Source organism: Neoarius graeffei, chromosome 3 (assembly GCF_027579695.1).
Source record: "Neoarius graeffei isolate fNeoGra1 chromosome 3, fNeoGra1.pri, whole genome shotgun sequence".
NCBI classification, from domain to species: domain Eukaryota; kingdom Metazoa; phylum Chordata; class Actinopteri; order Siluriformes; family Ariidae; genus Neoarius; species Neoarius graeffei.
Genome location: NC_083571.1, coordinates 5,786,706 through 5,814,047, shown reverse-complemented (window position 1 = coordinate 5,814,047; position 27,342 = coordinate 5,786,706). Strand labels below are relative to the sequence as shown.

General features: G+C 41.3%; 1 protein-coding gene across 1 annotated transcript in view; it reads left to right on the top strand.

Moving 5' to 3' along the window:
* The window catches only part of syndig1l (synapse differentiation inducing 1-like), an 81,006-nt gene extending 55,899 nt beyond the window's left edge, over window positions 1-25,107 (top strand). Inside the window, exons 2-3 of the mRNA XM_060915776.1 lie at window positions 4,210-4,347; window positions 24,949-25,107. Of these exons, the coding sequence (XP_060771759.1) occupies window positions 4,210-4,347; window positions 24,949-25,107 (297 nt within the window). The remainder of the gene's footprint in view (window positions 1-4,209; window positions 4,348-24,948) is intronic.
* The last annotated feature ends 2,235 nt before the right edge of the window (window positions 25,108-27,342 follow it).

The following is a 27,342-nucleotide window of genomic DNA, read 5'->3' as shown; positions in this document are numbered from 1 at the left end:
ATCCACAGGAGTTTCCTGCAGATGTTAACAGACTGCAGCCTCCTCAGGAAGTACAGCCTGCTCTGTCCCTTCCTGTACAGGTGGTTGGTGTTACAAGTCCAGTCCAGCTTGCTGTCCAGCCACAGCCCGAGGTACTTGTAGGAATCCACTCTCTCAATCAGAACTGGTCATGACCTTGGTCTGGACCTCCCAAAGTCAATGACCAGCTCCTTGGTCTTCGAGGTGTTGAGCTGCAGATAGTTCCTATTGTACCAAATGGCAAAGTCCCTCACCAGGCTCCTATACTCCTCCTCTCCATCATCCCTGATACACCCCACTATGGCTGTGTCATCGGCGAACTTCTAAATGTGACATAGCTCCGAGTTGTAGCAGAAGTTCATGATGTACAGGGTGAAGAGAAGAGGGGCCAGCACCATGCCCTGGGGTGCTCCAGTGCTGCTAATCACAGTGTCAGACATGATGTCCTTCAGCCTGACGTACTGCGGCCTGTCAGTGAAATAGCTGGAAATCCAGGTGACCAGACAGGGGTCCACTCGCATCCTGTTCAGTTTGTCCTGAAGCATAAGGGGCTGGATGGTATTGAAGGCACTCGAAGTCCAAGAAGAGGAGAGTTGAAATGTACCCAAACCTCAAAGGGGTATTTCTACCAGATTGTGGCGTATGCTCGGAGATGGTTCATAGTGGTCCTTATGAGGCGTCCACTGAGAGTTCATGTAATATATACAGTATGAAACAGTGTGAAATTAAGAAAACGTTTAAAAACGTGAGCAAATTGCTGATGTGTAAAGGGAATAAAACACATCAGGGCATGCATTTAGGGAAAAATCATCAACTTCAGGCTGCGAACAGTGACTCTGCTTCATCACGGAAATAATATCATGATACAGAGTGGTTTGTGGTGTTTCAAACACATCCCTGGGATATCATCCTCGTATCATTCCAGGGAGAAATGGAGTGGATGATTTATACAGGAACATGAAGGAGTCGTATTTCTCAGCCACAAACACAAACAACAACAGCAGCATCAGTAAGTGTAGACTCTGTTCCCATTCATTCACAGAGGATGATGAGATCAGGATAAAAATAAGTCATGTAGGAGAAGGTGAGGATTTAAGAGCAGTGATGAAAATGGTGTTCAGAGAGCAATAAGCTCGACTCATCCCCATCATAAAAAAAAAACACCCTCGGAGACAGGATGGTAGATTGGATGTCATGTGGTGAGCTGGCGAGGGTGAATGTGCTCGTATGATCCTGGATTTTAGGTCACAGTGTGGAAATTTTTGTGGATATTTTTCCTTCCAGTGATGGACGAGTTCTTCTCCCTGACCTCTTTTGCATCCGTGTGTCAACTATTTTTTCCTGGAGTACCATCTCAATAATTAATGTCAAACAAATGTCTGGGAGTTCACTCCTCCTTTCCTGACCTGCTGCTGCTCTTCTCTGCTCTCTCCACCCATTTCCACACTCCTGCTGTTGCATAAGAGGATATAAATATTTCAGGAGTAGTGAGTTATTCAGCTTTCTGAAAGCTTAGCTGCTTTCCACAATAAAAGAAGAGCTATTATTATTATTATTATTATTATTATTATTATTATTATTATTAATGTTGAGGAACATCTGAGAAACAAGTTAGCGTCAACTTATCTCCATCATCATCATACAGTAATTTCTTTCCATTGGAAAATGAAGTTCCAATTGACACTCAAGGTTCTTTTTGTCTTCCGCACCCATGAGTGTCTTCCACATATCTCCATGTCAGAAGCGACATCTTTACTGCTGACTGGTACAAAATGCTGACACTGGAGACTCCTTCAGACCAATCAGATGTGGTATGAATCTAAACAACTGCCATGGATTCCTCCTACATCTCGAGGTTCCCATGTCCTGATGTTCAGGGTTTTCGTTCTAGCCCTGTCGCTGTTGTTTTGTTACCCGACTGTGTTCACCTGTCTCGTGTTAATTCCGGATTCAGTCATTGTCGATACACCGAGTTGTCATAGAAACTAAATTTTGGCCAAAGTAGGATGTCTGTGTTTCCTGAATGTTAAGAAAGATCAATAATATGATCATAAATGTGTGATACGAGTGGAGCCGGTTAAAGAACGTCAGTAGGAATAATTATAAAAGACACATCGCACATCCATGATTTTTCACTGTGGTTTTTCTCTGTAACTTTTTAATCCAAAGTGAGAGCTGAAACACTGTTGACTATTTTAACTCTGATTTTTTATTAATTTTACTGATTAGTTGCCGGAACCAGAGTGGAATTAGTGGCAGACATGATTAATAAAATACAACTCGAAAAAATACTTTCTTTCCTATTTTCTTTTCCTCCGTGCCTTCTCATTTACTTGTATTACATTTCCTTTCATTTCCTTTCTTTCTTGTTTCCGCTTTTCCTTTAATTCCTCATCAGATTTCAGCTCACTGAGTGACGTATAAAATCTGCATTAAATTCATGTCCTCTCCCTTCATTTTTTTATTCATCCTTTTCTTAAATTCCTTCTTTCCTTTTGCCAGTTTAATGTTTTCCTTTTTATATCAATTTCTTTCTTTTCTTTCTTCTTTTAGGTTCTTTCTTCCCTTATTTATCCTTTATTTTAGTCTTTCTTTCTGCCTTCTTTTAATTTTACTTTTTCATGCACCTTTCTTTTTTCCTTCTTTTTTCCTATATTTTAAATTGTTTTATTCCTCCTCTCTGAACTAGTTTTCTTTCTTTCTATCTTTCTTTCAGCCTCCCTTCCGGGTTCTTTCTAATCGTGTGTGCGTGTGTGTGTGTGTGTGTGTTTTATCTATATTATCCTGCCTTTCTTCCTTTCTTTTAGGTTCTTTATTCTCTTATTTATCTTTCTTTCAATTTTACTTTTTAAGCACCTTTTCTTTTTGGTTATTTAAATTGTTTATTTTATTCCTCCTTTCTGAACTAGTTTTCTCTCTTTCTATCTTTCTTTCTTCCTTCCTCACTTTCTGGTTCTTTCTTCCCATGTATATCATTTCATTATGCCTTTCTTCCTTTCTTTTAGGTTCTTTATTCTCTTATTTATCTTCTTTCTTTCTTTACTTTCCCCTTATGTATTTCTGTTTTATTCATATTCATAAGCATCTTTCTTTCTTTCTTTCTTTCTTTCTTAATTTTACTTTTTTATGCACCTTTTCTTTTTGGTTGCTTCTTCCCTTATTTAAATTGTTTTATTCCTCCTTTCTGAACTAGTTTTCTTTCTTTCTTTTGTTGTTTATTTATTTTTTATTTTATCATGCATTTCTTCCTTTCTTTTTTCTTTTAGGTTCTTTATTCTCTTATATTTTCTTTCTTTCTGCCTTTTTCCAATTTTACTTTTTATACACCTTTTCTTTTTACTTCTTTTTGTTTCTTTCTTCCCTTGTTTAAATCTTTTGTTTTATTCCTCCTTTCTGAACTTTCTTTCTTTCTTTGTGCCTTCTTTCAATTGTACTTATTCATGCACATTTTATTTTTTCACCCTTCCTTCTTTGTGTTTATTCTTCCCCTTTTGGAAATCTTTTGTTTTATTCCTCCTTTCATAACCATCTCTCTCTCTCTTTTCTTTCATTTTGTATTTATTTATTTCCTGTTTTCATTTGTGTCCTTCTTATTTTGCATGCCCTTTTTATTATTTCTTTCCCAGTGTCTATTTATTGTTTGTTTTTCTCTTGTCTTTTTCATTCTTTCATTCCTCCTTTCTTTGACGTCGTCGTGAGCAGGAGGCAGGTGGATGCAAGTGCAAGTGACGACAGAAGAATAAAAGCAAAGCTTTTCAGAACCCGACTGAAACTGCGAACAGTCCTGTCGATCCTGAGCCTGTGTAAATCCTCTGAGTTTACAGGAAGCAGGTGAGAGTGTGAGGGACAGAAACCAGTGTGGGATGGAGGCGGGGACAGGAGCAGGAACAGGAAATAAACAAAACTACACATCAAAATAAAAGATGTGAAAACAACGTCAGAGCAGCGACCTCCACACTGGGACACGCAGGGGATTCCTGAACGATAGATCATTCCTTTTTCTGACTTTATAGCAACAGAAAACCGAGAAAAAGTTTAATACTCACTGGTTTATTTCTAGCTCCGCCCACATGTCCCTGTTCAATACTGAGCTCCTGTACGACTCAGTGGAAATGATGATGATAAAATGTGCGCTAACAGGTTGGTTGTTCCGTGTGGTGTAGAAACAGTGTGTTCTGTGTCTCTCCACAGACGGACTGCTCCAGCGACAGCGAGAGCGAAGACAACTTCATCGTCATTCCTCCTCGTGATCACCTGGGCCTGGCCATCTTCTCCATGCTCTGCTGTTTCTGGCCTCTGGGCATCGCAGCCTTCTACTTCTCTCAGGGGGTGAGTACAGAGCACGTCTCACTAACCTCCCACATTCCACTCACTCAGAGGGCGGAGCTGGTGAGGAGTGTGTAACTCCGCCTCCATCATTAACGAGGCCGCTGTAGAGGAACATCTGAATTTCTCCATCTGTCTCCTTTCAGCATGAGAGCAGTTTCCCTTTAATGCCTGCGGGGAATCTCTCATTTCAAGGAGCCTTCAGTCCAACCTTCAACATCTTCGTCAAAAATAAAGAATTAAAACCTCCTCCTTCTTCTTCTTCTCTTGATTTTGAAACACACGGACAAAATGTTTCCAAATTCTTATCTCATCTCATCTCAGTATCTCTAGCCGCTTTATCCTTAAATTTCTTATCTTCCTTTATTTATTCTTGTTCTTATTTTTCTTTCTTCTACTAGTTGTGTCCACATACAGTTCAGCTTCCTTCCTTCCTTTAACATTTCCTTTATTCGGTTTTATTTCTTTTACATTCTTCCATTCACCTATCAAGTATTTTTTCACTGTTTTCCTTTTTGCTTCTTTCTTAACGATTTTTTTTCTTAACGCATTCCTGCTTTTCCTCTCGTTTCTCTTCTTAGTTCAGTTTTCATTTTGCTTGCTGTAGTTTTAACAGCTTGTCCTTTTCTCTGTTCTTTTTAATTACAAAGAGCTAAACGTTTTCACCCGTATGTGGCGCCGAGCCCGCGGTAGGCGGAGCCATGGGCTAAATGATCTTGTCAGAAGCTAATTTCATTCTGCTGGAGTGATGATGATGATGGCGGTGGTGTTTATAGAGGAGCTGAGCGCAGTGTTGGAGGCGAGCAGGTGGAGAAACAGGAGCTGGGTTTAGTGGCTGCTTCCTCAGAGAACTCAATAAACTGAATCATGTCTCACCGCCACGTCCCAGCACGGCAGAATGTTAACACCCACTACGCCCACTCCGTCCCACTTCTCCTCCCTCAGCATCTCGACTTCTCCTCCTTCAGCATCCCCACCTCCCCTCTCTCATTCCTCAGCATTCCTACTCCTCCTCCCTCATCATCCTTGTTCCTTCTGCTTCCTTGTCATCCTCACTCCTTCTCCCTCCTTGTCCTCACTCCTTCCTCATTGTCCTCACCCCTTCCTCATTATCCTCACTCCTCCTTCACCCTTATCATCCTTGCTCTTTCTCCCTCATCATCCTTGCTCCTCCCTCATTGTCCTCGCTCCTCCCTCATCATCTTCGCTCCTCCCTCTCTCTCATCATCCTCACTCCTCCTTCTCTCTCATAATCCTCACTCCTCCTTCTCCCTCATCATCCTTGCTCCTCCCTCATCATCTTCACTCCTCCCTCCCTCTCATCATCCTCGCTCCTCCTTCTCTCTCATCATCCTCACTCCTCCTCCATCCTTGCTCTTTCTCCCTCATTGTCCTCGCTCCTTCTCCCTCATTGTCCTTGCTCCTTCTCCTTCATTGTCTTCATTCCTCCCTCATTATCCTTGCTCCTCCTTCTCCCTCATCGTCCTCACTCCTCCCTCATTGTCCTTGCTCCTCCCTCTCTCTCATCATCCTCACTCCTCCTTCTCTCTCATAATCCTCACTCCTCCTTCTCCCTCATCATCCTTGCTCCTCCCTCATCATCTTCACTCCTCCCTCCCTCTCATCATCCTCGCTCCTCCTTCTCTCTCATCATCCTCACTCCTCCTCCATCCTTGCTCTTTCTCCCTCATTGTCCTCGCTCCTTCTCCCTCATTGTCCTTGCTCCTTCTCCTTCATTGTCTTCATTCCTCCCTCATTATCCTTGCTCCTCCTTCTCCCTCATCGTCCTCACTCCTCCCTCATTGTCCTTGCTCCTCCCTCTCTCTCATCATCCTCACTCCTCCTTCTCTCTCATAATCCTCACTCCTCCTTCTCCCTCATCATCCTTGCTCCTCCCTCATCATCTTCACTCCTCCCTCCCTCTCATCATCCTCGCTCCTCCTTCTCTCTCATCATCCTCACTCCTCCTCCATCCTTGCTCTTTCTCCCTCATTGTCCTCGCTCCTTCTCCCTCATTGTCCTTGCTCCTTCTCCTTCATTGTCTTCATTCCTCCCTCATTATCCTTGCTCCTCCTTCTCCCTCATCGTCCTCACTCCTCCCTCATCATCCACTCTCCTCCCTCATTGTCCTTGCTCCTCCCTCTATCTCATCATCCTTGCTCCTCCCTCTATCTCATCATCCTTGCTCCTCCCTCATTGTCCTCGCTCCTCCCTCATTGTCCTCACTTCTTCTCTCATCGTCCTCGCTCCTCCTCCATCCTTGCTCTTTTCCCCCATTGTCCTTGCTCCTCCTTCTCCCTCATTGTCCTTGCTCCTTCTCCTTCATTGTCTTCATTCCTCCCTCATTATCCTTGCTCCTCCTTCTCCCTCATCGTCCTCACTCCTCCCTCATCGTCCACTCTCCTCCCTCATTGTCCTTGCTCATCCCTCTATCTCATCATCCTTGCTCCTCCCTCTATCTCATCATCCTCGCTCCTCCCTCATTGTCCTCGCTCCTCCCTCTCATCGTCCTCACTCCTCCTTCTCTCATCGTCCTCGCTCCTCCTCCACCCTTGCTCTTTTCCCCCATTGTCCTCGCTCCTCCTTCTCCCTCATTGTCCTAGCTCCTTCTCCTTCATTGTCTTCATTCCTCCCTCATTATCCTCGCTCCTCCTACTCCCTCATTGTCCTCGTGCCTTCTCCCTCATCGTCCTTGATCCTCCTTCTCCCTCATCATCCTTGCTCCTCCTCCTCGCTCGTCCTTCTCCCTCATCATCCTCACCCCCTCTTCCTCATTGTCCTTACAACTCCTTCTCCCTCACTGTCCTCACTCCTCCTTCTCCCTCACTCCCTCTCCTCCCTCAGCATTCCCACTTTTCCTCCCTCCATCCCTCAGCTTGTTTATTTTTTCTTTCTTCTCTTCCACATTGTTTTTCCCTTTTCTTAACTTTGTATCTGCATTGTTTTGAAATCCTTACACAATGCATGTGTTTAACGTCTTTAATTCTTCTTTTCCTCCTCACTCGTGTTCAGCTCTTTGTGAGCCACATAGTTTCCTTCAGGACACGTCACGAGCAGGAGTCACTCGTTCCATTAATACGGCTAATCTGTAATCTTTATCACCTTCACAGAAATGACAGAGATGATCATGGTAACGATTATCACGTGTGCTCATGTCAAACTAACCCGCTCTGAGGAGGCCTTAAATCCGAAAGGGGTTATTTTTACCCAAAATGGGTGTCGCCTTCAACTCATTAAGACAGTGTTTATGTAGGAGTTCATTATGGACATCTGGGTACTGTTCTTTATCGAGAGTGCAATACTGATCCAATTAGCCATGAGAGAGAGAGAGAGAGAGAGAGAGAGAGAGATTAGGAAAAGGAGTGACTTTGACAGAAAGATTTTGTCCAATGAATAAAAAGTATCAAAAATGTGTTTGCAGGACTCAGAGTTCAGCAGAGCCACACCAGTGGCCGAGCATCGCGTTATTGACTGTCACAGAGAGAAGGAGTAAAAATCAATAGTGTTTTCCTGGGATTAGGAGGTCTGTCTCTCTCTCTCTCTCTCTCTCTCTCACACACTACAGTCACACAGGATTTGCAGCTCACAGTGTGTGAAACGGCGGCTAAAACAGACATCAGAGTGCGAAAGGCCACGATAAATAAACACACAGCCACAAAATAAACTTCACTTTCACTGCAATATGTTTGCAGAAGGAAGACAAAGCATGTGAGCCGCGAGTTAATAACACGCAGCGGCGCTCAGACGGAGTTTTGAGCTTCATTTAGGCTGATGTGCTCTTCCTGACTCTCGCCATCTGTTATATGAATCTGCATTTATTCAAATCACAAAAAAGAGTAAGGATGCGAACACAGCGGATAAAACGGTTTCACATGGAAGGAATAAAACACTCCGTGTCGTGATGTTAGAGGAAAATAAATCAATGACAGGCTGATGTGATGAAGCAGAGTTACCTATATCTCGACAATATTGATTATTTTCCGAACAGCAAGTGTTTATTAGCTCATCCAGCCAACAGGTGATGAGTTTATGTCATCGTGTGTTGTCTGTCATCCATCCGTCGTCATCCACATTTCACGAAACTCGCTTCTGCTCTCTCAGTTCTTCACCGATTTTGATTCTTTCTGGCATGAAGGTAGGGTGCATATAACTTCTAATCAGATTTCATCTCATCTCATCATCTCTAGCCGCTTTATCCTTCTACAGGGTCGCAGGCGAGCTGGAGCCTATCCCAGCTGACTACGGGCGAAAGGCGGGGTTCACCCTGGACAAGTCGCCAGGTCATCACAGGGCTGACACATAGACACAGACAACCATTCACACTCACATTCACACCTACGCTCAATTTAGAGTCACCAGTTAACCTAACCTGCATGTCTTTGGACTGTGGGGGAAACCGGAGCACCCGGAGGAAACCCACGCGGACACGGGGAGAACATGCAAACTCCGCACAGAAAGGCCCTCGCCGGCCACGGGGCTCGAACCCGGACCTTCTTGCTGTGAGGCGACAGCGCTAACCACTACACCACCGTGCCGCCCTAATCAGATTTGCTTCATTACAATTATTAATTAAGGTATGGATTAGTTAAGCCTTAATGAGCAGTTCAACAAAAAGGTCAGTTCCTTGCTGTTTCGGATTCTTTCTGGCAAATATGTCAGTATTACTAGGGTGGATATCGCTTCTATATGTAGCTTGTACAGTATATACTGTCTATACACTACCGTTCAAAAGTTTGGGGTCACTTTGAAATGTCCTTATTTTTGAAAGAAAAGCACTGTTCTTTTCAATGAAGATCACTTTAAACTAATCAGAAATCCACTCTATACATTGCTAATGTGCTAAATGACTATTCTAGCTGCAAATGTGTGGTTTTTGGTGCAATATCTCCATAGGTGTATAGAGGCCCATTTCCAGCAACTCTCACTCCAGTGTTCTAATGGTACAATGTGTTTGCTCATTGCCTCAGAAGGCTAATGGATGATTAGAAAACCCTTGTACAATCATGTTAGCACAGCTGAAAACAGTTGAGCTCTTTAGAGAAGCTATAAAACTGACCTTCCTTTGAGCAGATTGAGTTTCTGGAGCATCACATTTGTGGGGTCGATTAAATGCTCAAAATGGCCAGAAAAATGTCTTGACTATATTTTCTATTCATTTTACAACTTATGGTGGGAAATAAAAGTGTGACTTTTCATGGAAAACACAAAATTGTCTGGGTGACCCCAAACTTTTGAACGGTAGTGTAGCTTGCGACATTTATTGGCCCACTTTAGATCGTTCCTTCTGGACTGGAGGGGGCCAGAGTGAGCTACGCCGTCGTTGACAGTCTCGTTCCTTTTATTAGAGTGACACATCATACTTTTTTATCTTTTCATCATTACATTTCATGTTGTGCAACATATAAAACAGTCACTGCTGTATAAACAGTAGTTCGCTTACCAGCGTTTCTTGAAATTAATGACAAAAACAAAAAAAGTTATACAGTAGCTTTATGTCTGACACTGGAGACTCCTTCCACAAATGTAAAGAAAGTATTAAGAAAGTATTTTCACATGCATGTCACTTTTTACCCCCCCGTTGGCCGAAAGGCCCAAAGGGGGATTATGGCATGGCGATGTCTATCCATCTGTCCATCTGTCCGTCCGTCCCGGGAAGGGTGCTCACCTTCTGAAATCAACTCCTCTCACAATTTTTGGAGGAATTTCACAAAACTTGGCAGGATTCTTTGTTATATGTTGATAATACACATATTGTAATTTTCTTCAATTCAATCACATTTTACCAGAGTTACAGTACAGCCCTTGATTTACAACTTTGTACTTTCACAATTTCATGAAGGTGTGCTCACCTTCTGACATCAACTCCTCTCACAATTTGTGGACAAATTTCTCGAAGCTTGGCAAATGGCCTTGTTATATGACGGTAATACGTACAACCCCAATTCCAAAAAAGTTGGGACAAAGTACAAATTGTAAATAAAAACGGAATGCAATAATTTACAAATCTCAAAAACTGATATTGTATTCACAATAGAACATAGACAACATATCAAATGTCGAAAGTGAGACATTTTGAAATTTCATGCCAAATATTGGCTCATTTGAAATTTCATGACAGCAACACATCTCAAAAAAGTTGGGACAGGGGCAATAAGAGGCTGGAAAAGTTAAAGGTACAAAAAAGGAACAGCTGGAGGCCCAAATTGCAACTCATTAGGTCAATTGGCAATAGGTCATTAACATGACTGGGTATAAAAAGAGCATCTTGGAGTGGCAGCGGCTCTCAGAAGTAAAGATGGGAAGAGGATCACCAATCCCCCTAATTCTGCACCGACAAATAGTGGAGCAATATCAGAAAGGAGTTCGACAGTGTAAAATTGCAAAGAGTTTGAACATATCATCATCTACAGTGCATAATATCATCAAAAGATTCAGAGAATCTGGAAGAATCTCTGTGCGTAAGGGTCAAGGCCGGAAAACCATACTGGGTGCCCGTGATCTTCAGGCTCTTAGACGGCACTGCATCACATACAGGCATGCTTCTGTATTGGAAATCACAAAATGGGCTCAGGAATATTTCCAGAGAACATTATCTGTGAACACAATTCACCGTGCCATCCGCCGTTGCCAGATAAAACTCTATAGTTCAAAGAAGAAGCCGTATCTAAACACGATCCAGAAGCGCAGACGTCTTCTCTGGGCCAAGGCTCATTTAAAATGGACTGTGGCAAAGTGGAAAACTGTTCTGTGGTCAGACGAATCAAAATTTGAAGTTCTTTATGGAAATCAGGGACGCCGTGTCATTCGGACTAAAGAGGAGAAGGACGACCCAAGTTGTTATCAGCGCTCAGTTCAGAAGCCTGCATCTCTGATGCTATGGGGTTGCATTAATGCGTGTGGCATGGGCAGCTTACACATCTGGAAAGACACCATCAATGCTGAAAGGTATATCCAGGTTCTAGAGCAACATATGCTCCCATCCAGACGACGTCTCTTTCAGGGAAGACCTTGCATTTTCCAACATGACAATGCCAAACCACATACTGCATCAATTACAGCATCATGGCTGCGTAGAAGAAGGGTCCGGGTACTGAACTGGCCAGCCTGCAGTCCAGATCTTTCACCCATAGAAAACATTTGGCGCATCATAAAATGGAAGATACGACAAAAAAAGACCTAATACAGTTGAGCAACTAGAATCCTACATTAGACAAGAATGGGTTAACATTCCTATCCCTAAACTTGAGCAACTTGTCTCCTCAGTCCCCAGACGTTTACAGACTGTTGTAAAGAGAAAAGGGGATGTCTCACAGTGGGAAACATGGCCTTGTCCCAACTTTTTTGAGATGTGTTGTTGTCATGAAATTTAAAATCACCTAATTTTTCTCTTTAAATGATACATTTTCTCAGTTTAAACATTTGATATGTCATCTATGTTCTATTCTGAATAAAATATAGAATTTTGAAACTTCCACATCATTGCATTCCGTTTTTATTTACAATTTGTATTTTGTCCCAACTTTTTTGGAATCGGGGTTGTAGATTGAGATTTAATTTGTGAAAATTTTCCCAGAGTTTTGACCCTGGATTAAATAACTTGCACTTTGACAATTTCATGAGGGTGTACGTTCTTCTGAAATCAACTCCTCTGACAATCTTTGGAGGAATTTCACCAAACTTGGCAAAAGGCTTTGGTATATGACAGTTATACGCATATTGAAATTTTGTTCAATTCGGGCAAATTTTACCAGAGTTATGCCCTTGATTATTAACAAACGTGTACTTTGGTAATTTCATCAAGGTGTGCTTGCTTTCTGAAATCAACTTCCCTCACGATTTTTATCCCCCGCTGGCCAAAAGGCCCGAAGGGGGATTATGTCATGGCAATGTCCATCCATCCATGTGTCCTGCGAAGGGTACTCACCTTCTGAAATCAACTTTGACACAATTTGTGGAGGAATTTCACAAAACTTGGCAGGATTCTTTGTTATATGTCGGCAATATGGATATTGTAATTTTGTTCATCATTCGCATTTTACCAGAGTTTTGACCCTTGATTAACAGTCTTTTACTTTGACAATTTCATGAAGGTGTCCTTGCCTTCTGAAAGCAATTCCTCTCACAATCTGTGGAGGAATTTCACCAAACTTGGTAAAAGGCTTTGGTATATGACAGTTATACGCATATTGAAATTTCATTTAATGTGGGCATATTTTACCAGAGTTTTGTGAAATTGATTGTTAACAAACTTGTACTTTGGCAATTTCATCAAGGTGTGCTCGCTTTCTGAAATCAACATCCCTCACAATTTTTATCCCCTGCTGGCCGAAAGGCCTTAAGGTGGATTATGTCATGGCGATGTCCGTCTATCCATCCATCCATCCATCCATCCATCCCGGGAAGGGTACTCACCTTCTGAAATCAACTCCTCTCACAATTGTTGGAGGAATTTCACGAAACCTGGTAAAATGCATTGTTATATGTTGGTAGTACATACAAACATACATGTCAACCTTTGGTCAATCAAACCTGTATAACCAACCTCCAAAATCCGTATTTCCCTTATAAAATCTGTATAAGATGCAAATTAAAATATTTACCTAAAATTTGAATGATAATTAACAATGATATATCCCAGTTACTTTTTATTCAATATTAATAACAATAAACCTTCAGAATAAATACAAAGCTGCAATGTTTGACAAAAACACAAAAAGTGTTATCAGCGTAGTTACGAAGGAAATACTTCGTTGTTTGGAGACAGGTTTCACCGAGCGGCTATTATGCGCGAGACTTCATATTAGCCACAAAGTCAGGAAAATCTGTTCATAAAATTACGTTATAATGACCAAATACAATGAAAAGTATTTTTCCAGTCTCACCTGTGAAAGGTAATCCCATGTGATCTCGTTTGGACGGTAAACCTGTTGGTACAGTTAAACGCAGCACATGAATGAGGCATCTTTATTCTCGGCTACTGTCTAGACGCTATACCAGAGACGGCTGAAGAATCTCCACTTTGCCACATCCAATATGGCGGCGAGGATGACGTATGATTCTATGTTTATATGTCTATGACTTCCCGGTTGGCGGGATTCTCGCAATGTGGTGTGCGCATGATCAAAAGTGGAACGAAGTCTCGCTACCACAAGATAATGCGCGATTTCATAAGACTCTTTACTGGCTGTCTGTGGTGTACAGTACGTTTGTAAATGTTATGCGTTCTTTTATCATCGTGGGAATTGATTATAGCTCTAAATAAATATTGAAGTTTTTTTAAAGAATCCATATAACTTTATTTATACGCCCGTATACTACGTTTATTGAATCAAATCCGTATAAAATACGGACATTCTGTATAGGTTGACATGTATGTACATATTGCTATTTTGTTCAATTCAGTCACATTTTACCAGAGTCATACCGTACCATAGTTGCCAGTGGGGGATATTGTGCTCTCAGCACACTCTTGTTAAACTTTGAAATGTGTTCAGTCTTTGTCGCAGCGTCTCTGCGATACTAATTTAAGACCTTGAATGTGCATGAATCAGGTGCACATGGTCCATATTTTCCCTCCATCCCTCCCTCCATCCATCCATCCAGCTCCATTCACACAACCCTGAAAGCCTCGTCCTTGGGGAACGTCAACCTGTGACATGATTCAAATGGATTAAACAATTACAACGTAGACTTCGCTTGAAAAGAAATGAAACGTGAACGAGGCTGCAGCTTCGGGCCACAGCCTTCATTGCCTGCCCTCCTCCCCCTCGCCGCCCCCCACACACCCTCTCCCGCACACACAATGTCGATGAGGACTACACAAATGATCCAAATGAAAAAAAAAAAAAAAACATAATGCACATTTGTTCATCACTTAAGTTTGAACACAATGGCGTCCTGCAATGCTTTATGTTGCCATGGATACTAACCGCTACATCTCATCCACCAATTTGTTGTATTGTCCTGTTATGTTATTCATAACATTAATACAAAACAAAGAGCTGCTTCAGTGAGAAAGCCCAGGTCATGAGGAGAGCAGCTTCCAATGAACAGCGGAACAAAGAAAATTACACTTAAACCCTGAGAACCGAGAGACATCTCGCAGAGGAAGAGCCGTGGTGCACCGATACTAATGCAATCTGTCAGCTGCTAAAGTTTCAGTTCTCTCAAAGTAGGTCAAAATGGAAAAAAAATATGTCCAGAGAAAGAAATTCATGCAAAAAAGTCTTAAAGTCAAGTGCAGAGCCTTTCAAAAAGAATGAAATTAAATATTTGGATTCATTGGCTCTCAGCCAGAGTTAATATAGTTAACAAAAACTAAGAGTGAAAAAGTAATTACCAACTAGAGTAAAAATAAAACTCTTTTCAAAAAGAGAAAGATAACTAATAAAAATGAAAATGAACTCTGTATGTATAAAATGTATTTATATTAGTGCTGTCAAGCGATTAAAATATTTAATCGCGATTAATGTCGCAACTGTCATAGTTAACTCGCGATTAATCGCAATTTAATCGCACATTTTTGTCACATGAAAAACCATTGTAATTCTCTTATCAGCATAAAAAAGTGAATGGGCTTGCTCACCGTTCGAACTACGGGGGTACTCGGGGGATCCGAGATCCCCTGAAACAGACATGAGATCCCTTGAAAACATGATTTGGGAAATGTTGGGGGGTCTCTAAAATATTGGCAAAATGATGTTTATTGACATAGCAATCGTGTGTAACAGGAAGCATTTGCATATCCGAAGTGAGCGCGCGATGGAGAGCCGCGCTCTGAGACAAGCGCAAGCACCCCCCCCAAGGGAAAAAAAAGGGACCCCCCGAAAATATCGGCATAGTTCGAACACTGGTTGTACCAATGTTTTTTTAAATTTTTTTTATTGCAGAGCATAACACGTCTTGTCACAGCCACTGCAAAGTGGGGCTGGAGCCGCCAATGGGAAAACAAAACCTAAGCCGAGCACCGTGGCTCTTCGGGGGAGGGCAGAGGACTCTGGCTGTGCGGGGCGTGGCATCATGTCACAGAGCGTTAATTTCGCGATAAAAAAATTATCGCCGTTAAAATTGAGTCAAGTTAACGCGTTAATAACGCGACATTTTTGACAGCACTAATTTATATGAAACATATAAATACAGGTAAGATATTTTAATTATGAACTTCGGCAGTCCAAATATCTTATTGTTTGAGACTTAATTTTTTATCTGTCATGCATCATCTGTATGAAATCTGTAACCGATCTGTAATATACTGAAACGTCTGTGACCAATCCGTAAATTATTAGCATCCGTGACGCATCCATATTAAAATCTGTAGCCACTCCATATTTTGTATCCTTTATCATACTTTTGTAGTCCATGACCTACCGCAAGTTGGCCTAGTGGTTAGTGTGCCCACCTCTCAACTAGGAGACTGTGAGTTCTACTCACAGTCGGGTCATACCAAAGACCATCATAAAAATGGTACCTACTACCATCTGGTAAGGCACGCTGCAATACAGATGCAAGTATGGAAGTCAAACTCTCACGGTTACCAGAGGACTCACTCCCCACTGTAACCCTAGCTGTATAGATGAGAGGCCGAGGGCTATCAAAACGGAGATCGGCGCCGCACCCATACACCATAAAGAGTTGGTTAGTACTGGGACAGGAGACTTCCTGGGAAGACCAGATTCTGGTGTGAGAGGGACTTTGACTTGACAGTCCATGATCTATCCATATTACACTATCGTTCAAAAGTTTGTGGTCACTTTGAAATGTCCTTATTTTTGAAAGAAAAGCACTGTTCTTTTCAATGAAGATCACTTTAAACTAATCAGAAATCCACTCTATACATTGCTAATGTGGTAAATGACTATTCTAGCTGCAAATGTCTGGTTTTTGGTGCAATATCTCCATAGGTGTATAGAGGCCCATTTCCAGCAACTCTCACTCCAGTGTTCTAATGGTACAATGTGTTTGCTCATTGCCTCAGAAGGCTAATGGATGATTAGAAAACCCTTGTACAATCATGTTAGCACAGCTGAAAACAGTTGAGCTCTTTAGAGAAGCTATAAAACTGACCTTCCTTTGAGCAGATTGAGTTTCTGGAGCATCACATTTGTGGGGTCGATTAAATGCTCAAAATGGCCAGAAAAATGTCTTGACTATATTTTCTATTCATTTTACAACTTATGGTGGGAAATAAAAGTGTGACTTTTCATGGAAAACACAAAATTGTCTGGGTGACCCCAAACTTTTGAACGGTAGTGTATATCAACCAGTGGAGTACGGTATGTACATGGGTTGTTTTGAAGTCCAAGATGTACAGTATGACCCGGAATAATGTGCTACTACTTGGAAAAAAGCTTCCATGACTATTCCTAAGCTGCATGCTTTATTTCCTTGAGTGTCAGAACCAACTGATATTATAGTTGGGATTATAGTTGTGGTGTTTCTGCTCCAGACTGGAACTAAATTCAGGCAGAGGGAGAGTCAGAGTTGGAGTTATAGGTATAGTTATTGGTGTTGTGGGACCGGGCCCTGATCTAATACTGGCTACTGTAAAACTCCAAAGAAGAAGATGCTTGCTGTGGAACACCTGGAAAACTAAAACCTAATAAAAACTAAACTAAAACTGGTCAGTTCCTCTAAATAAAAATACAAGTAAAACTATTTATGCCCTTGTAAAACTAACTAAAACTAAACTGAAAGACAAAATAATAACTAGAAGGCACTCGGTAGAGTAGAGTCCATACCTCCACCAATATTATCAACCTCGAAATCAAATCACTTGTACCTTGGATAATACTAAAGCCGTCCACCAAATTTCACCCAAATCCATTCAGTACTTTTTGAGTTACATTGGGAAAAGATAAAAAATCCTGGATCCGGATTTGCATCAAAATCTAATCAGTTGTTCCTTGGCCCATGGCTCACCTTTTCTCCAAATTTCATCCAAATTTGTTCACTACTTTTTGAGTTATGATGGAAAAAAAAAAACAACAACAACAACAACAACAAAGAAACCAACACTGCAGAAAATGATATCTTAGCAAGTGAAACTATTTTGAAAATAGTTTAAAAAAATCTAGAATTTCCTATTAGTGTTAGAACGCAGGCACTTACAGATGTATGCGTAGAGGAGAACAGATTGCTGAACATCAGCAAAGCCAAGCTGCGGGACTGGAATCGGTGTCGATAAACTAGCAAGGGTCAGGTGATTGGTGAACAACATAATGTAGGGAAGACAAAGAGCGAAAATGTTGAAGAAATATCAAAGGGTCAGAAATACAAGAGTCAGTCAGGAAAGATACAAGGCTTGGTATGAACTGAACTAGCAGGACAATACTTCACAATGGTGTGTTTGTTAGCGGAGCTTAAATAAAGGAACAGGTGATTAAGGAAATGAGAGCTAGCTGAGATTCAGTAGGCTGGCGACAGAGGGCGCTGTATGTTTTCGGAGCTGTAGTTCAGAGTGTCCATGTTTGTAGTTCATTCTTTCTCCTCAGGTTTGCTGACAGTTAGAAGAATACAAGACACCAATTCTGAGATTATTAAACCTAGTTCTAGATTGCAACCAATTTATTCTAGGATGTTTTATCAAGTAAAAATATCTGTCAGTGCAGCAAGATAATTTCGCTAGTATTAAAAATTCAGTTTCCAATTTTTTTGCAGTGAACAAATGGAGGCGAAACCATCTCCAATAAAGCTGGCGGAAGCAATAAAAGCAAATAAAATTTTCAAAACTATAATAGCTGTGCTCTTGACGTGGGAATTGATGTACTTTCAAAAAGAAGAGTTGAGTGCAATGAAGGCTTCTTTCAGGCTGAACAGGATCCAGTTTGAGATTGTTTTGGAGAAGATCCATCGCCTGAATGCAGACCAATTGCAGGGAGACCATCAGCCTTGATGAACGTTCTGCCTCTGCGTCTGCATCTGCCTATGTTCATATGATTAATTGCATCAACACAACCGCCATGTCTACAATCCCATTAGGTTGCGTTCATGTTCAGTTTTTTGATTGGTCAGTGAAAGAAAAGTGATGTTAATGAGCTCGGCAATGTTCCAAAAGTTGGACTATTTTCAATGCTGAACTTGTGCCAGCTCAAATAAAAAACAAACAAACAAACAAAAAACCTGTGGTGGATCCTTGATATATTATCATTTCTATAGCAACAGTTCACTCATAAAGACTCGGACAGTGAACGTGACACATAAACAGATTAAAAGGCATATAATAAAGGAAAGGAGTCTCCAGCCTCAGTGAAGTCCTGAGTTCCTGCCCTAAAGTTGATTATTTTCCAATAACAGCACTTCCCTGAGTGTTTTATTCCTCTTATACAGTACCACAGTGATTTCTCTACTGTGACATCTCATCTCATCTCATCTCATTATCTCTAGCTGCTTTATCCTGTTCTACAGGGTCGCAGGCGAGCTGGAGCCTATCCCAGCTGACTACGGGCAAAAGGCGGGGTACACCCTGGACAAGTCGCCAGGTCATCACAGGGCTGACACATAGACACAGACAACCATTCACACTCACATTCACACCTACGCTCAATTTAGAGTCACCAGTTAACCTAACCTGCATGTCTTTGGACTGTGGGGGAAACCGGAGCACCCGGAGGAAACCCACGCGGACACGGGAAGAACATGCAAACTCCACACAGAAAGGCCCTCGCTGGCCATGGGGCTTGAACCCGGACCTTCTTGCTGTGAGGCGACAGCGCTAACCACTACACCACCATGCCACCCAACTGTGACATATACTTTTTTTTTCATTTATGAGTGAAACCATACTGACACTGTACTTTTTATCCATTTACAGTTACATTAAATATCGTGGCATGTCCTTGAAACAAGTCTGTTCCTGTTCTCACTTATGTTCTAACAACTATAAACTTGTTCCCTCACTGGTCCATCTTTTTTCGTTCTTGTGAAGTTAATATGAAAAAAATGCAAAAAGAAGCATAAATTCATCTGATCAGAAGATGTCAGAAGGTTACAGCTTAACCTCTGACACTGGAGATTCCTTCCATAAATGCCAAATAAGCTAAATATGTCCTTATTGAAAACTTCATATAGGGCAGTGAGCATGTGCCATTCTTGATCAGCATGCAATGGAGTACTAAGGCGTCTCCTTCCCTCCATTAGCCTGGGGTGCTGCCTTGAACAAGCACTAGCAACTCCTCACTCGCCTTGGTCAGGGTTATGACCAAAGACTGGACTTGGCAGACTGCATGGAGGAGACAACCACCTGGTGGTTCAATGGGTAGGAAGGAAGGCGAACCCAGCAAAGCATCTGTAAAGCATGATGAAAGCACAGTGCAACACCCAGACCACTGTTGGCCATCCACTGCATCCTGACCTCACTCCAGCTGTCTTGATTCTGTCTTGTCCCAGTTAGGTTGGGACAAGAAAGTGAGACTGACAGCTGCACAGCTCTCCTTCACTCTAATTCAAGTTACATACAAATCCATCCATTATCCATAATCGCTTATCCTGTGCAGGATCATGAACAAGCTGGCAGCTGACTATGGGTGAGAGGCGGGGTACACCCTGGACAAATCACCACATCATCATACAGCTGAAACATAGAGGCAAACAACCATTCACACTCACGTTCACACCTATGGTCAATTTAGAGTCACCAGTTAACCTAACCTGCATGTCTTTGGACTGTGGGGGAAACCGGAGCACCCGGAGGAAACCCACGTGGACACGGGGAGAACATGCAAACTCCGCACAGAAAGGCCCCCGTCGGCCACTGGGCTCAAACCCAGAACCTTCTTGCTGTGAGGTGAAAGTGCTAACCACTACACCAGTGTGCCACCCACGTGCAAATCATGACTTCAAATTCAAATCCCTAGAAATCGATTTCAACTCCTGGGAGTCACTTGCTCAGGATTGTCCAGCATGGCAAGCAAAGCTCACCAGTCAAGGCCCAGAAGAAACAAGCTGCATGGAAGGTTCAAACTATCGCTACCTCCACTACAGCACCTACCCACGCGTGCCCAACCTGTGGGCGTACCTTCAAAGCCCAGATTGGCCTCATCAGTCACCTCTGGACCCACAACCGCCACCCAACAAATTGACGTCATAGTCATCTTCAACCCCAAAGGACGAACATCAGCATTGAAAAATTCACCACATCAATCTCTCTCTTGATGTGGAGAAGACGAAGGAGATGGTTGTCGACTTCCGGAGAGCCTCCACCCAGCATCCTCCATTGACCATCAATGGTGCCGCTGTGGAGAGAGTGAGCAGCAACAAGTTCCTGGGTGTGTACCTCACCAAGGATCTCTTCTGGAGCAGCAACACATCGCTGGCCAGGAAAGCTCAGCAGCGCCTCTACTTCTTCCGCAGACTGAAAAGAGCTAGAGCACCAGTCCCTATCATGCAGACCTTCTACTGCGGAACCATCGAGAGCATCCTGACCAGCTGCATCACTGTGTGGTACGGCGGCTGTACTGCATCCTGCCGGAAGACCCTGCAGCGCATAGTGAGATCAGCTGAGAAGATCGTCGGTGTCCCCCTACGGTACCCTCCTTTCAGGATATTTACAACACACGCCTGGCCCGCAGAGCACTCAGCATTGCGGGCGACTCCACCCATCCCAACCACCACTTCTTCAGCCTCCTGCCTTCTGGGAGGAGAATGAGAAGCCTCCAGGCAAGAACCAGCAGACTGAGAGACAGCTTCATCCACCAAGCCATCAGGATGCTGAACTCCCTCCGAGGCCAGTACCCCCTTCCCTTAATACACAAACCAAATGTCACCAGCCACTTTAACGAACTGTAACGGAATTCAATTGCACTATGTTAAAACTGTTTACAATACTGTCTACACGGGGTTTTTTTTTTGTTGTTGTTGTTAATTGCACTATATAGAAACTGTTTAGAACACTGTTTACACTTTATACATCTTTAATCTTTGATAGACTTCACTGCTACACTGTTTATACTGTCATATTTGCCATATTTATACTCACACTGAAAATTCTGCTCATACTGCCATTTATTTATTTATATTTATACTTATACTGATAATTACTATACTGTCAGACTGCTGTTCCCGTTTACATTGTTCATTCTGTTTATATTGTCATTCGTCACATTTAAATTTATACCGTTAATTCTGTTCACACTGCCACATTTGCACTTTCTGGATTGCCACTGTCTTGTCTTTTCTTAGATAGCTAAGGGGTCATCCATAATTTTCATCATTATCACGAGCGTACCTGTACAAACCGTACGCGGGGGGGAGGGGGTTAATGACCAGGCGTACACTTTTTAAAAATGAAAAAATGATGATCCATCAATGTGCGAATCGGCGGCCGCCATGTTAAAAATTTCGCTCCACATCGGTGTTGCCAGCAAGCTCTACACGCTTTCTTTCTTCAATACAACAACAATAGCTGACCCAGATTTTGACTGCATTTACAAATTTGTGAATAGCAGAAATACCGCTATTCACAGGACTCCTTCAAACGAGTACGAGCAGTTTTTAAACACCTATTGTTTCCTGCATTCATCTGAGAGGAGGCGGTTAGGACAGGACAAGCTGCTTGGAAAGAATAAAAAAATGAACGTTTCAAAGCCAAAACGCAACAGCTCCCCTTAAAAAGACAGTTCCTAATTTTCAATAATCAGACCCTCCAGGATTTTGCGATGTTGCGATTTGCAACTTCAATGCAAATTCAACCAATCCCCGCGAATTCAGGGCGGTGTTGCAATTATATCCAATCACCGCAACTTTCCCGCAAATTTGACCAATCGTTGGCGTCGTCTTGAGGTGACGTCGCAAACTACCTTCCGCCTTACTTCCAGTGTTGCCAGATTGGGTGGTTTACTACCCAGTTGGGGGGGGTTCAAGTGCATTTTGGCGGGTTTTGAACATATTTTGGGCTGGAAAACGTCAGCAGTATCTGGCAACACTGCTTACTTCCGTGTATACGTTCAAGAGAAGCAGCATGTGCGAGTCAGTGTTTATATAGGCTTAAATTCTGTTACTGAAAGTGTGTTATGTTTACAGTGAAGGACTGTGTGCACTTTATATATTTTTTTACTTAATACAAGAAATTAATGGATGCCAACATTTTTGCCAAAATGATATTTTATTTTCCATTGTTTAGGCAGCTTCAGCATACGGAAGAGCGATAGTTCCACTAAGAAATACATATATTTTTTAAATTTCTGAGAAAAAAAACTCAGAATTTTCGAGATTAAAGTCAGAAATTTCGAGGAAAAAGTCAAAAATTTCGAGAAACAATCTCAAAACTTTTGAGAAAAAAAGTCAAAAATTTCAAGAAAAAAGTCGAATTTTTTGAGAAAAAAAGTCGAAATTTTCACGGAAAAAAGTTGAAAATTGAGAAAAAATTGAAATTTTCAAGAAAAAAGTCAATTTTCGTCAAAAGTTTTGAGAAAATAAACTCGAAAATTTCGAGAAAAAAGTCACAAATTTAGGCTACCAGGAAGTACCAGGTCATTCAGAGCTGACGGAGACTTAGTCTGCTACTACTGTGTTTAGTGCTGCTGATATGGATGACTTAATCAAATGTTATTTCGGGATTGGGTTTAATAACAAAGAGATCCTTGCAGTCTTGGCACAGAATCACAATATTGTGATTTCTATCCGGACTTTGAAGAGGCGGTGTCGTGAACTTGGTCTTTTCAGGAGGCGAAATCAGTCAGACATTCGAGAAAAAAGTCACGAATTTACGTGAATCACATCACCAACCGACTTCCTGTACCCCGGTTGTCACAACTCTGAATTCCATGGCTCTGGTCTCAGCCATTCATGTCTACCGGCCGCGAGTGAGTGTCGCTTCCGTATGGAAGCCCACCTTCTACAGATTTCTGACTTGTTTTTTTCTCGAAAATTTCAACTTTATTTCTCGAAAATTTTGACTTTTTTTCTCGAAAATTTTGACTTTTCTCAAAAGTTCTGACTTTTTTTCTTGAAAATTTCGACTTTTTTCTTGAAACTTTTTACTTTTTTCCTTGAAAATTTTGACTTTAATCTAAAAAATTCTGAGTTTTTTTCTCAGAAGTTTCCAAATAAAATATAAAACCCTGGCCGTATTGCTCTGCCGTATCAGCATCATACTGTGAGATTCTGTTCAAATTGTTTTTTTTTTCTTCTATGAAGCCTGAGCCATTTATTTTATTAGTTTATAATTATTGTTTAATTTAGTCTTCAGGAGAGACTGCCTGCACACAGTACTAGTATTAATAGTTTTTTTTTCTTACATGAAAGCTGAGGCATTTATATTATATTTGAAGGTAACTTCATGTTGTGCTGTGAGGTTCTCTGCACTTTAACTTTTGAACCAACAGGTGCATTTGGATAAGTAAAGCCGATTTTTCTGCATTTTTGTAGTCCTGGTAATCTTTTATATTGGTAAAGTTGTTTATAGGACCATTTCTCAGTGTCTTTGTTTTTTTAATCAATAGTTTTTCAGTCATAACTTATCACTCAATTTTAATCACAGAAAGAGAAAATCACAACAATTTCTCACAACTTTCACTTCCTCCCACAATGTAATCGCAACAAAAACCTAAAAAACACCGCAACCTTCATCACAATTTTTTGGAAAACCCCCCGCAACATCAGACATTTTAGCCCGCAACAATCACAAAAAAGGCCCGCGGAATCCTGGGGGGACTGAAAAAAGAATCGCCTGCTTTCTATGAAAACTTCTGGACCCGTCTTGTGTCTTCTTTTCTTCTCTTGTGAATCTTTGTATCGTCCTGTCATCCGATTTTAATAAAAAGTAATACAAGACATGGTTTTATTTTGAATTCCTATTCCACGTAGATCCATCATTATTTTTTTTGTCCGCTAATGTACACTTTTGGGGGGAGGGAGGGGGGTTGCTCAAAAGTCTACTCTTTGTAGACTCATGATAATGATGGAAATTATGGATGACCCCTAAGCCCCCCAGTTTTTTTTCTTTCCCTCCCCCCTTTTTTCCTTTTTCTAGTTTATACCTTGTACCTATATTTTATATTTCATGTTTATTACTGTTTTCACTGCGGATAAGAGAGAAACGCAATTTCAATTCTCTGTATGCCCTGCACATATGGCATTATTGACAATAAAGTTGACTTGAACTTGATATCACATGGTTTTAATCTGTTTTCTTGTCTAAGCCCCTGTCAATGATCTGTTCCTATAGTAACATTTTTCAGCATGGATTTTTCCTTTAAAGACGAATACGGAAGTAATGGATTTCTGTGCTCTGTGTTTAGTTCCTCAATGAGCGTAAGGTTGAAAATATGATCTGAAGACAATGGAACAGTGTGCCGTGATGCAGACATACTGCAGCATGTTGCTTTTCAAAAGCTCATCTTCTTCACACACGGGCATCAATTCATGTTCTCATTTTCTGTTCTGTTAGCTTTCTTGCTTCTCAGAAATGTGTGGGTTTGATTCTTTCCAGTGTTTCCAGATATCAAAGCTTGGTATTCATGAGCTATTTTGTTTCATATCACTTAGGAATGTACTGTCTGTGAAAACCATCCTCGCTCAGGCGTCTTTTTCGGAGAAGTAATACATAAATTATTAAAAAAGTCATGGCTTGCTTTCATTACACATCTCTCTCTCTCTTTTTTTTTCCAGACCAGCAAAGCCGTGACAAAGGGTGACTTCCCGATGGCCAGCATCGCGTCCAGACGAGCTCTATTCCTGGCTGCTCTCTCCATCACCATCGGCACCGGGGTGTACGTGGGGGTCGTGGTGGCTCTCATCGCCTACCTCTCCAAACCGGGTCATATATAGCATTGACAGATAAATAAATAAAGAAATAAATATATAAATATGATAAGGGACTGGAAACTGGAGTAGCACCTCTGACATTTTCACAGACCTCCTCACAAACACACACCCCTGGTCATTTCCGTTTTGTTCCGAGAGAGATGAATTCAGAAGTGGACGTTTGGGAATTCTTGATTAAAGGTGGATGGGAGGGAAGGCAGGGCTTGCATGGACGTGATCTTGGATTGTGCCGCAACCGCAGCCTTTTTTTTTTTAAAGGAACACAAAAACCTCTTTCTGAACTTGAGCTCCATTTTCAACAAGAAGAGATCTAAATCTACGGCTTTCTTTCTATTGGCTCGGTGAAATGCATCGCCGGTGTCCAGGGTTTGAAGATATCCCTGCTTGGTACCCTAAACCCTTTCCTACTGTTGTGTGTGTGTGCTAATATGCTAACAGGGATTTTGGCATCTGAACAAAACTGACTGATATTTGAGAAAATCAAATCCTATTATGATATATTTACTTACCAAACAGCATGAATACTGACATTCTTTATTTAAAAAAAAAAAAAAGGGACGGGGTTGGGGTGGGTTAGGGTGATGTCGAGGTTTAAAACCCCACATCAGGATTCCTGGTTAGGGCTTGGCTCGCCTTACGTGTTCTTTGTTTCTTGTTGTTTGTTCAACACCAAACATGAAGCTCTGATGTTCTCTCCACTTCGATGACCGAGGTTAGCAAGCAGAAAACTAAAACACCTCCAACAGCCCATGTCTGAAAAACAAAATGTATTGATTTCAGATTTGCTTCACATTGTATCAGTGTGGTTTAAGCCCCGGCTCGATGTTAGTGCTGAAATATGGATGGAAGAAAAGTGATGAGAAACAAGTCTATGTTTAAACTTTTTCTTTTCTTATTTGTCAGATGTTTCTAAGAAAATATATATGTTTTTAATTTACTTGAGTGGTTTTCAATCCCAGTCCTGTCAACATGTTTCACATTTCACAAATGTTTCACAAGAGCTTCGCTTTCGAACATCAGAGTTCAACGGTATGAGTGATCATTCAGAAATAAAAAAGAGGAGTCTTCTTTACATTAGTATTTTTTGTCCTCTTGAATGATGGGGTGACGAGGCGTCTTCACTTTCTGTCACACTAAACAGAGAATGGTTTAAGTTCATTATAATGAAATATTAATGAACTTAAACCATTCTCTGTTTATATATATATTAGTGTCCTCCACGATTATTGTCTCCCTTGTAAAGATTCAGTAACAAGGGTTTGAACAAATCCACCTTTTGGTGAAGTGGCTTCATCTCACACTGAAAAAATGAGAAAAATCCAACCTTTAAATGAAATAAATTTATTCAGAGAAAAACTACGGAAGCCGAGAGAGGCCCTTCATACTGTATAATCCTTTTTTTATTCACCTTGTTATTCTGAGATATCGACATAATTAATTCAGGATCTCGAGAAAACAACACAACTAATTTGAGATCTCGAGAAAACAAAACCATTATTCCGTGATCTCGAGAAAACAAAACAATTATTTCATGATCTCGAGTAAACAGCTGAGAAATGGTTCATTCAGGTGCACCAAGAGACTTGATATGCTGACTTTGGGGCTATTTCTCATTCTGTATAGACGCAACTTTGGTCATTAGAATGTCTGGAATAATCGATCACCTAATAAGGCAATATTTTGATCAGGGGTTGGCACAGGGAGAGATTGCATTAAATCTTTTAATAAGGGATAATTTCAAAATTAGTCTGTGGCACCTCCGCAGAAGACTGGCCCGGCTTCGTCTCTACCGACGGAGATACAGTGATCCAGCTGAGATCATGAAATAATTGTTTTGTTTTCTCGAGATCTCGAAATAATGGTTTTGTTTTCTCGAGATCTCAAATTAGTTGTGTTGTTTTCTCGAGATCATGAATTAATTATGTCATTATCTCGGGATAGCAAGGTGAATAAAAAAGATTATACCGTATGAAGGGCCTCTTGTGGCTTCCATAAAAAAAAAAAAATCCTTCATCAAGAAAACTGTTTTCAATTAAAAACACACTATTATTGGCACCCCTGCATTTAATACTTTGTACAATCTCCTTTGACTGCAAGTTGGCCTAGTGGATAATGTGTCTGCCTCTCAACTAACAGGTTGTGAGTTCTACTTGTGATCGGGTCATACCAAAGACTATTATCACAAGTGTTGCCAGGCAAAACAAACCTTGCCTAGCAGCACTTATTTTATACCTATAT